This window comes from Mytilus californianus, unplaced genomic scaffold (genome assembly GCF_021869535.1).
Source record: "Mytilus californianus isolate M0D057914Y unplaced genomic scaffold, xbMytCali1.0.p SCAF_8, whole genome shotgun sequence".
Classification (NCBI taxonomy): domain Eukaryota; kingdom Metazoa; phylum Mollusca; class Bivalvia; order Mytilida; family Mytilidae; genus Mytilus; species Mytilus californianus.
In genome coordinates, this window is record NW_026262734.1 from 102686892 (window position 1) to 102698836 (window position 11945).

At 32.5% G+C, this 11945-nt stretch overlaps 2 protein-coding genes across 2 annotated transcripts; one reads left to right on the forward strand and one right to left on the reverse strand.

Moving 5' to 3' along the window:
* Nucleotides 1–2340: 2340 nt before the first annotated feature.
* Nucleotides 2341–4589, forward strand: LOC127711744 (putative nuclease HARBI1). Its single transcript, XM_052217853.1, has 3 exons — nt 2341–2675; nt 3376–3627; nt 4370–4589. The coding sequence occupies exons 1-3, from the start codon at nt 2341–2343 to the stop codon at nt 4587–4589; spliced, it is 807 nt and encodes a 268-aa protein (XP_052073813.1).
* Nucleotides 4590–4608: 19 nt separating this feature from the next.
* LOC127712938 (uncharacterized) lies at nt 4609–10171 on the reverse strand. Its single transcript, XM_052219527.1, has 6 exons — nt 10014–10171; nt 8799–8970; nt 8356–8449; nt 7590–7673; nt 6330–6383; nt 4609–4802 (listed from the first exon to the last, which is right to left on the reverse strand). Exons 1-6 carry the CDS (start codon nt 10169–10171, stop codon nt 4609–4611), a joined length of 756 nt encoding a protein of 251 aa, XP_052075487.1.
* Between the last annotated feature and the right edge of the window lie 1774 nt (nt 10172–11945).

Here is an 11945-nt window from a genome sequence, read left to right on the forward strand (position 1 = left end):
GCAATTATATAGTCTGATAGTCTTATATTCCAACAATCATAGTCTGACAGTTCTATAAAGCGATAATGATATAGTCTGGCAGTCAAATAATCCCATTATCATATAGTCCGACAGTCCTATAATCCGATAATAATATAGTTCGACAGTCCTATAATCCCATAATCATATTATCTGATAGTCCTATAAACCGATAATAATATAGTCCGACAGTCCTAAAATCCGATTATCATATAGTCCGACAGTCCTATAATCCGATAATCAAAAAGTCCGAACGCCCTTTAATCACACAATGGTACAGTCCGATAGTTCTTTAATCCCCAAATCATATAGTCCGACGGTCCTATAATCGATAATAATATATAGTTTGACAGTCTATCAATAGAAAAAACCATACAGTCTGACAGTCCTATAATCCGATAATCATATAGTCCGACAGTCCTATAATCCGATAATAATATAGTCCGACAGTCCAATAATCCGATAATAATACAGTCCGACAGTCCTATAATCCGATAATCATATTATCTCACAGTCCTATAAACCGATAATAATATAGTCCGACAGTCTTATAATCCGATTATCATATGGTCCGACAGTCCTATAATCCGATAATCAAAAAGTCCAAACGCCCTTTAATCACACAATGGTACAGTCCGATAGTCCTTAAATCCCACAATCATATAGTCCGACAGTCCTATAATCGATAATAATATATAGTCTGACAGTCTATCAATAGAAAAAACCATACAGTCTGACAGTCCTATAATCCGATAATCATATAGTCCGACAGTCCTATAATCCGATAATAATATAGTCCGACAGTCCTTTAATCACGCGATCATATAATTCAACAGTCCTTTAATCCGATAATCATATTATCTGAAAGTCCTATAAACCGATAATAATATAGTCCGACAGTCTTATAATCCGATTATCATATAGTCCGACAGTCCAATAATCCGATAATCAAAAAGTACAAACGCCCTTTAATCACACAATGGTACAGTCTGATAGTCCTTTAATTCCACAATCATGTAGTCCGACAGTCCTATAATCGATAATAATGTATAGTATGACAGTCTATCAATAGAAAAAACCATACAGTCTGACAGTCCTATAATCCGATAATCATATAGTCCGACAGTCCTATAATCCGATAATAATATAGTCCGACAGTCCTATAATCCGATAATAATATAGTCCGACAGTCCTATAATCCGATAATCATATTATCTGATAGTCCTATAAACCGATAATAATATAGTCCGACAGTCCTATAATCCGATAATCATATTATCTGATAGTCCTATAAACCGATAATAATATAGTCCGACAGTCCTATAATCCGATTATCATATAGTCCGACAGTCCTATAATCCGATAATCAAAAAGTCCGAACGCCCTTTAATCACACAATGGTACAGTCCGATAGTCCTTTAATCACGCGATCATATAGTCCGACAGTCCTTTAATCACGCGATCATATAGTCCGACAGTCCTATAATCCGATAATCATATTATCTGACAGTCCTATAATCCGATTATCATATAGTCCGACAGTCCTATAATTCGATAATCAAAAAGTCCGAACGCCATTTAATCACACAATGGTACAGTCCGATAGTCCTTTGATCCCCAAATCATATAGTCCGAAGGTCCTATAATCGATAATAATATATAGTTTGACAGTCTTTCAATAGAAAAAACCATACAGTTTGACATTCCTATAATCCAACAATCATATAGTCCAACAGTCCTATAATCCGAAAATCATATAGTCCGACAGTCCTTTAATCCCACAATGGTATAGTCCGACAATCCTTTAATCACACAATCATATAGTCCGACAGTACTATAATCATACAGTCCGACAGTCCGATAATCCCACAATCATATAGTCCTGTAATCCGACAGCCCGTTAGTCCATGCAATGTGCGGTCTCTATGCGTCTAAGCTACTAGTATACATGTATATAGCTGATTATACGATATGGATTTGTCTCATAGTGTTGAAGGCCTTTAATTGAATGCATAATTGAATAATAAAATCAAATAGTCTAATGTTATTTTTAATCATTCTTTCTGTCCGTTCGTCTGTTTACACATGTATGCATGTCTATCCATAAGTCTGTCAATAATTCTGTGTCGCTCCTTACATCAACATCGTTCTTGCTGCCATTTCAACAAAAAGTAAGCAAATATGTAATATGCTTATACAAGAATTGTGCAAGTGGGGGTGCTTGCTGACATGTCAGTATTCGAGATACTTAAAATTTGAAAATTGCATTAAGTGCTGTAATAATAATTGTTAGTGCATATTATTTCTGTTCTTCCACAGGTAATGACAACACTTAGAATACTTGCTAAAGGAGACTACTTATCTGAGGTTGCAGATATACATGGCATATCAATTACGTCTTCTTCTAGAATTGTACACACAGTATGTGACGCCATATGCAGCAGAATGCACAACATCAGATTCCCTACTGATCCAGCCCAGCAGCGGGACATCAAGGAGAAATTCTATCAGATTTGTGGATTCCCAAACGTGCTTGGAGCAAAAGATGGCACGCTGATTCCCATACAAGGCATGGCAGGTGTTGATGAGCCCAACTTTGTTTGCAGGAAGCAATTCCATGCCATAAATGTGCAGGCTATTGCTGACGCAGATTTGAGGTATGGTCGACTGATACATACTAAACAGATGCATAAAGTCCATTTTTTCCATATAAATTAGAAGATTGAACAAAATATAATAACATATTCGTATTAACAACTATGTAACTCGAGACTTTTGTTTCTAAAGAGGCTTGCATTCTTGTTCTTTTTTGTAGCCATTTTAATACTATTTTCATATAAAAATAATCAAATGTGTCAAGAATGAAAGTAATGACTGTCCTGTACAGTTTTACAATTATTTCTCCACAAAAAAATTAAATTTAAGTTGTTAGTCCAAATTGGGTGAATGCAGAAAAAAATTGCTGTAGAATATCATTTTGTGTATGAATATTGCCTTAATATTTATCAGCTGAAAAGCACCATAGTTATGGAAAAACAAATCAGGAAATTGTCAAAATTATAAGAAAATCTGCAATCACTAGTCCAATCATTTCAGATTGTAGTTACTTTAAATTCAGAAATTATGCGTGCATTTATTATTGCGATATTGTCATTTTTGACTAAAATGCGATTTAATTTTTTGCGATATTGAGAAAAATCCTGTTTAATTCATATAAAAAATTTCAAAATGCAAGTTTAAATTATTGCGATTATAACCCTGTCGCATTTTTCGCAATAATAAAAATATCGCAATAATTTCTGAATTTACAATATTTCATTCTTGCAATATCATTATTATCGGCATGACTTATTATAGGTTCACAAACAAAGTAGTGAAATGGCCAGGAGCGACTCATGATGTGTTTATATTGAGCAATTCCAGTATGCCACAGATAATGGAAGACATGAATGGGTGGCTACTAGGGGATTCTGGCTATCCTTTGAAGAAATGGCTTATGACTCCTCTGTTGAACCCACAATCTGAGAAAGAAATTCGTTATAACAAGGCTCACTGTAAAACCAGAAACACTGTTGAAAGGGCCTTTGGTGTACTGAAGGCTCGTTTCAGGTAAACTAAGTCTTTTTATAAATATATATATAATTTGAATTAACTTAACAAAAGTGCACATGCTGACATAACTTGCCTGTTTTGCCCTTCACATTCATTCCAAACACCAAATATTGTTGACTCACTGCTTATATTATCTGATAAATGGAACTAATCACTCAACTTTAACCTTGATCACAGATCAATGAAATGAGATCAAGGTCAGGTGAACCCTGTCAAATGCACATGTTGACGTTGCAAGGAACCTAAATACCAAATATAGTTATCCTACTACTCATAATAAGTGAGAAATTCACATAACAAAAAGATCTCTAATTTTATTTCAAGGAGTCACTGAACCATGAAAATGAGGTCAAAGGACAATGAACATTTGTGTTGAAAGCGCTTTTCCTGATTTACCTTTATCAGGCAAGGAAACGGACTAAACCTTTAAAGCCAGGATGTATACATACAGAATGACATGAAAACATACTATTTCACCAAAAGGATATTAAAAATAGATACAAGAACTTATATTTAAGGCTGCTCTGACAGAACGAGACAGTTTCAAGCTGTCATATATGGACAGTTCGGTGAGCATTTTATTGTTGAAGACCATTTGTTAATATCATAATATAACTGTTTTCTTATTTATGTGCTTAATCATATTCTGCCTTGCCCTGCACAGTTTCTGAATCATACATATAAATATATATATTGATTTATTGAAAAAAAGAAATCTCTATTTCATTGTATATTGCAGATGTCTTCATAAAACTGGAGGTAGCCTTCAATTTAATCCACCAAAATCCTGTAAGATGATTGGAGCTTGTTTCAGGTTAAACAACAAGGCATTAAAAGAAGGAATACCAGTACCAGATGGAGAAAACCAACTGCAAATACAGCACCATCAACATATACTACAACAAGACCAACCTAATGAAGGAAATCGAATTAGAGCACAACTCATTCAAAGATTTTAGCTGAAGTGAAAAATGATTGTTACATTTCATGAATTTTAATGATTGGTGATAAACATAATGGTCCTTGGTCTGCCTTTATGCTATCTCTTATTTCCTCTAATGCCTTGGTGGATCTTTTCTTTAATACCAGCATTTCCTCCATTATTTTTATTTTCTTCATCCTATATAGTTCAACTCTCTGCAATTTCATTTCCTCCAACATGAAGTAATGGTCTTCAGCTTGTGAAGTACTACTTTTCCAACAAAAAATATACAGGTACTACAATAATAAACAAAAGTCCCAATGAAAGACTAAATTTAGGAGATAACTGTATTGTATTTTAAAAACGTGTTGCCAATAAACTTAATTTGCGACTGCTTAAAATACAATATTGTTATCTCCATTCTAATGAAACTGACAGAAAACAACGTCAAATCATACGTCGTCTGCGCTTGCGCGAATATTTTCATAGCATCAATTGTGAATTGATGCCATGTAAATTGGTGACATTATCCAATAAAAAATGAACGTTACAAACGATGTTGCATTAGAATCATGAATATACAATACTGATTCATTAATAATTTTTAAATGTTGATTCTATATTCAAAACCACTTTCAAATACTGCATGCTATAATAACCTATAAATATCTTTTTATTATCTTGTACTATTGTGTTCTTGTAGAAAGGAAATCTTTAATAATCTTGTGTCAGTCTTTCGTGAAGGTAATGTTAATAAAAATAGAGTACCAGTTCAATTTTGGGACCTTTTTGGGGTCTACGTTTAAGCCAGGTCAATGTATGTAATGAAAGGAGACTTTAAAATGAGGAAGGAAATTCTATGATTAAACAATACATGTTAAAAGCTGGAAATATATGAATTAAAATAATGATTTTTTAAATAACTTATTGTGTGTAAATAAATCACTTCTTTTAATAAGTATTATTATTTAAATGACCCCCACTAATTTCAACACTCCCAAACAGTTAAATTTTGATCGCGAACAGTAAAATTTTATTACATAATCTTTATGATGAAACCCTGAATATTGCACGAAAATTACTCCCACTATATATAAAAAAGAAGATGTGGTATGATTGCCAATGAGACAACTCTCCACAAGAGACCAAATGACACAGAAATTAACAACTATAGGTCACCGTACGGCCTTCAACAATGAGCAAAGCCCAAACCGCACAGTCAGCTATAAAAGGCCCCTAAATGACAATGTAAAGCAATTCAAAGGAGAAAACTAACGGCCTTATTTATTTACAAAAAATAAACGAAAAACAAATATGTAACACATAAACAAACGACAACCACTGAATTACAGGTTCCTGACTTGGGACATGCACATACATACAGAATGTGGCTGGGTTAAACATGTTAGCGGGATCCCAACCTAACCTGGGACAGTGGTGTAACAGTACAACATAAGAACGAATTATAAAAATCAGTTGAAAGAGGCTTAACTCATCAGATATAGCATTTTTTCAACAAATATAGAAAATATAGCTAAATGATTGCATCAAAGGCATAAACTTTGCTATTTAAAAGAAGAATAGGTTCATTTTTCCAATTTTACTACTAATAAGGTATAATCTAAACCTATATGTTTGAAATTTTGGTAAAAATACAAAATCACAATTTGTGATAAAATTTCGAATCTGCTACTTGAATAATTGATTTTTAAATCACTTATTTCAGTAATTCCCCTGACCACTACCTAGATCTAGATGTTCAGTTTACAATACTTACCTCTCTTTTTGCTTGGTTTCTCTTTCGGCTCACTAAAGACTTTGGAGGATTCCCCTGTTGGAAATTGTCATTTCTTATTAATTCAGTTAAGAAAGATACATTATTGGAGTAGGGGCATAATGGCCCGGTTTTGGCCCAAGAAAATAAAATGTTTGACAACTATACCAAATAGGCACATAATGTTAGAAAATGCATAGAGTCAAAAATGATATAAATGAAAAACATAAGATTTTTTATCTGATGACGTCACAATTACGTCATAATATGTACCGTTTTCATGAAAACGATGCAAAATACAGAATTTAAGCAGTTTTCCATCGTTATTTCTATTGTGGAGACATCATGCGCAGACAAGAAGAACAAAATAATTTAAGAGAAGCTTTTTTATAACTATTGACATAATCTCACCAAATATAAAGTTGTTTCTTGGATGCGCACATACTTTGCCAATCTAAAATATATTTAAAAATTGAAAAACATGGAAAATCAAGAAATTTTACAAAATATAAGAATTTTGTCATGGTTTGTTACCATGGTTACTCGATCAATGTCAAATTTGTTTTTATTTTCTGAATACCTCGAACCTTAGTCTAGTTAGGACAAATTTAAGAATATGTAGGATAACTTTTAAATTTGCAGTAATATTTGGGCCAAATAAGGGCCTAATTGCCCCTACTCCTTGACCTTTTTTTATGTTTAATCCATTCTGTGTTTATAATACAAATTACTATACAAGAATTGTGACTTAAATATTTAAATCATTTATGATACATGTCGATATTGACAATATTGTTTTGTGTAGTCTTGATTCATTTGACAAAAATTTAACAACCACCAATCTTTTGTTACCTCTTATGAAAAGTATGAATTTGTTCCACTTGTATTGTAATGTTACAAAGTATGCTGAGGAAATAATTTTGAGTCACTGGGTATTAATTAATTTTTTGTAACTATAATTGTGAAAATGATGAATGGAGTATACATTATACAGCATTTGCCACAACATGCATAGGTGTAGATTTTAGGGAAACGTATTGTTAATGTCATAGATAATATTTATATACCCTAGGAAATACTAAAACTTAAAATTTTCCAAAAAGATAATTAAATTCATGGTGTGGACAGTGTATAACTTGCAAAAAACTGTGTGGGCAAGGCTGAATGTATAATTTGCATATAATATATAATTTACATACTATACAAATACAGCATAATTTTTCTTGTACAATAGACGGCTAATTACAGGATTAATTAAAATACCTTCTGCACAGTCTGTTGTTTCTGCATTATCTTCAGCCACTGTTATTTCTGATAGTCCTTCACTTTCTATGTTCAAACTGATAACTGAAAAAGTTGAATGGAGTAAGACATGTTGCAATTTGGTACACTATAAACAGTTTTTACATTGGCCTATTTCTTATTAAGTACATTAAGTACAATAACTGAAATCCATATACATGATATACTGCTACGATTTATAATTTAGCAAAAGATAGACAAATCCACATTGATTTCAATTGGGAATGAAACACAAAAATATAATATATATATGTACATTATCGGAAAATATGAAATTTATTTGTAATGGCTATAGAAACAAGACGAAAAGCAAGGCTTGCTTGTCAATGTACATATATTGTTTTTATCCTGCAATTTACATCTGATATGAGAGCATTAGGGTAGGTAGGGGTATAGTAACACACACATCATTTTTTGTTTGACCTTATTTGTACAAATAAAGCAAACAACTATTTGTGTATCGGTTATTTGTTCAATAGTTAGCTGATTGTAGGATCAAAAGTGTTAAAACAGTTAATATCTCTTATCTGCAAAATACTTATGATAATTTTTTTTTTTTTTAAACTTTAATATGAAACATTTATAAAATTTTACCAGCAGTTAGTCATGACCTAATTTTTCGATCTGAATGTGACTGGTTCATGTATATGTAATCATGTATCATCTTATATGGGCATGCTGTGTATTTATTCGTACATTATGCAAAAAATGGAATTATAATAAATACCACTTTCACTTAAAGGCTCACAGGGACTAACAGAGCTGGTGTCCTCCCCTCCTGCAATTCCTTCTAACTGCGTATTAGTAAATGTTGAAATGATCTAAAATAAGCAAATTTAATTTGTATTTATATGATGTATATTCTTTTAATGCATTGATTGACATGATGAAGAAATGACAATTGGCTTTCCTGAACATGGCAGGAAAATTCCTGCATAATGTAATTGCATATGATAAATCCAAACAAAAGGGAACACATATGTGTACATAAAAATGTGTAAATTGGCAGACATTATTCTGTTTATTGTCTGCTAGCCTACTAACATTCTATTCTAAAGCAAGAAGTCACTATAACAAGAAATTAAAGAATAATTTGTTTTTTCGGTATAAAGTGAGCACCTCATTTGACATGATTAAAGTGATAAGATTTAGTAAAAAAACAATACTAACAGCTTTTTCCCAGGACTTTGTAGTATCCTCAGGAGATGGTCCTCCTCCTGTGGCATTAAGACTCCTCCTTCTGGCAGCTTCTTTCTTCTTCCCAATGCTCTGAAGGTCCTGCCACTTTTTTTTAACATCAGCTACACCTCTGCTGACAGCAGAAGGATTTGCTGCATTTATCCTATAAAAATTGGCATGTTTACCTTTTTTTCATATTGTTGTCATGAAAATATATGAAAACGAAAGGGAGCTCACGTCAAGAGATATGAACAATTCACAAAAGTTTCATGCAAATTGGTGAATTTTTTTTTGAGTTATTGTCTGAAAACTGGAAAATCCCCCTTTTTTAATGAATAAACCCCAAAACTCGGAAAGGTAAATGCGAAATTTATAAAAAAAAACAAAAGGGAGCTCACTTTATTAGTTATGAATAATTCACAAAAGTTTCATGCAAATTGCTGAAATTGTTTTTTAGTTATTGTCCGAAAAACGGAAATTCCCCCCTTTTTTAATGAATAAAACCCCAAAACTCAGAAATGGTAAATCTGAAATTTATAAAAAATTAAAGGGAACTCAAGTCAATAGATATAAACAATTCATCAAAGTTTCATGCATATTTGTTAAAGCGTTTTTGAATTAATGTCCGACATGTTGACGACGACGGACGGACTGACGGACAGTCAACTGTATACCATAATATGTCATGTAAACGGGCGTATAAAAACATCCAAAATGATTAGGCTAAGTAGGTAGGCAAATTTGTTTTTAGGGTAGGCTATTATTAAGCCTAAAAAGTAGGGAAGGTAGGGTACCTAAAACCACACATACATGAATATATATTTTTATTTGGCTTTAATAAAAAATCTTTTTGATAGCCAAGAAATTTGGTTAAGAATGTTTAGTACATGTTATCATGGTTATGATGTACATGCACTCTCAGTAAGATAAAGTTTGGTACAGCTCTTATTGAAAAGATATATGGTTTAGTATAAATTAACTGTTACTTGAATTTTTATGATAAAAGATATTCTCATGATTCTGGGATCCTTGAAATTAAAAACAATAATGATACAACTAATAACAAATTTGAGGTTACAAATTTTAGTTTGAAGAGGTTTTCTGATATTATTTTTACAATGTTATAAATGCATAATGCATACGGCATTAATCATGATGTTCATTTTCAGGTCCAAGTCAATGGGTTAGCATGGTTGGTGTACTTACCTCTGGGTTATTGTTGCCCAACATCGGTTTTTAAAGTCATTAGTGACTGATAGAGAAAATTTCCCCTTTAGCATATTAATGTTTTCTGCAACCCCTTTGGAAAGAGCATCCAGCTCTGCCTCTGTCCAATTTGGTTTCCTTTTGGAAGGTTGCTCCATTACAAAATGTACTTTGCAAGTTTGTTGACGTTTTTAATGTTGTCTTTTGACGTTTTGTTGAAGTTACAATGCACATGCAGCAGACGAACTTTCAACCGGCTTTCTTTGTTGATTATTAAGATCTATCCTTATATATCAAATGGCACCTACATTTTATAAACTACAAAGGTGCACAAACGATATAAAGAGACGATCAAGAAAAATCCTGAGCAGACGTGATTAAATCCATTCATTCATAAATTCTCAATGAAACTCGCAGACCATCTTCAGTTATAATTCACATTATTACATTTAGTTGTCGGAGATAAGACATCAATAATTCATTACAGGTGTATTTTAACACGAAATAACATACCTTTCCAAGCATGCCATACATTAGAAATACTTCAAATTGCATCTTTTAGCAGGTGCGTGTGTCGTGTAATTCACATATTTTTATATGGCGGCTTGCCGGAAATGGTGTTTGCGCAGGTGTATCGAAAGTGAAACTATGTTGCTATGCATAATGTTAAACGTAAGAGTTTAACTTAAGATTATATCTTACGAATTCTCTTAAGTGTAAAATAAATCTTACGATTGCTTTAGTGAAAAGGACTTAAGATTTCTCTTACGATACTCGTAAGATTTTATCTTAAGAATAAACTTAAGATTTTTTGTGAAAAGATTTGCAGGCACTTAATTGATTGACAGTCTATAGAGATTTTGAAAAGATCCCGCTAGGAATTCAAATATTTCGTCATGTTCTTGCAAATAAAAATCATTGAAGTTTGGGAGTGCATAGTCACCTACAAATCTTATCAACCCTTGTTTGTTTTCAGGTGCACAAAATATGTCTTACAATCTATAATTGAGCTTCATTCAATGACCTGATGAACCTTAGATTTACCACCAATTGAAATAGACCTTGTTGCCTCTTTGACGCTTTCCCCGTTTCCATTCTCAATTCTACTTCTGTAAATTTAGAACTTTGTGATAAAAGAAAGAACGTTGACTGAAAAAAAATATAACCGAAGAGACTTGTGACCATTTACAGTGATGTGACACTCTATGTTATGGTGGATTTTTCTCACACCAGGGTATGATATTCTGAATTAGAATGGGTACAATCAGCATTGGAAATGAATGCCAAAAGCATGGTTGTTGGTATACGCACAAAATGTTATTTACGGAACATGGGATGAAACCCCCTTGGTATAAAACAATAAACATGCGCATTGCGACACTGTAAATATGTTGTATACCGAGAAACAAAAACTGGTGTAAAAGAGAGGCAAAGGATATGAAACATTAAATGAACATGAAATACATTCTGGAAGCATCTCGTAAAAAGGAAGAACCTTATATTACATAAGCTAGTGATACTTCGACATCTTCCTGTATTTTACATTTCATCATTAAAAATATCATTTGCTATACATATAGGTTTTAATTGTAAGCGCCGAGTATCCTTCGTTATTTATGTCTAAAACCCATTTTATATTTTTCTTATTTCATTCATACTGGTATTTACTTTCCATTTACAATATATTGTTGCCCGATTGTAAATTACAATTTCAAAGTTAACTATAAAACCAGGTTTTACCAACCATTTTCTTCGTGAAATGCCTATACCAAGTCGGGAATATGACAGTTGTTTTACAATCGTTCTGTTGGTTGATAACGTTTGATTTTGTCAGTTTTTATGAACATCCCCTTTTTGAATTTACCCTGGCATTTGTTTGTGATATGCTTTTTTCAGTCACTGTTTACCATGAATTGGTGCCCGATTGGAACT

Coding starts and splice junctions, on each gene's coding strand:
- LOC127712938 (XM_052219527.1), bottom strand. CDS start 10,171: ATGGAGCAACCTTCCAAAAGGAAACCAAATTGGACAGAGGCAGAGCTG. Junction 8,450..8,798: donor CAAAGTCCTGGGAAAAAGCT/GTTAGTATTGTT, acceptor TGCTTATTTTAG/ATCATTTCAACATTTACTAA. Junction 7,674..8,355: donor TGAGCCTTTAAGTGAAAGTG/GTATTTATTATA, acceptor CAACTTTTTCAG/TTATCAGTTTGAACATAGAA.
- LOC127711744 (XM_052217853.1), top strand. CDS start 2,341: ATGACAACACTTAGAATACTTGCTAAAGGAGACTACTTATCTGAGGTT. Junction 2,676..3,375: donor ATTGCTGACGCAGATTTGAG/GTATGGTCGACT, acceptor GACTTATTATAG/GTTCACAAACAAAGTAGTGA. Junction 3,628..4,369: donor GTACTGAAGGCTCGTTTCAG/GTAAACTAAGTC, acceptor TGTATATTGCAG/ATGTCTTCATAAAACTGGAG.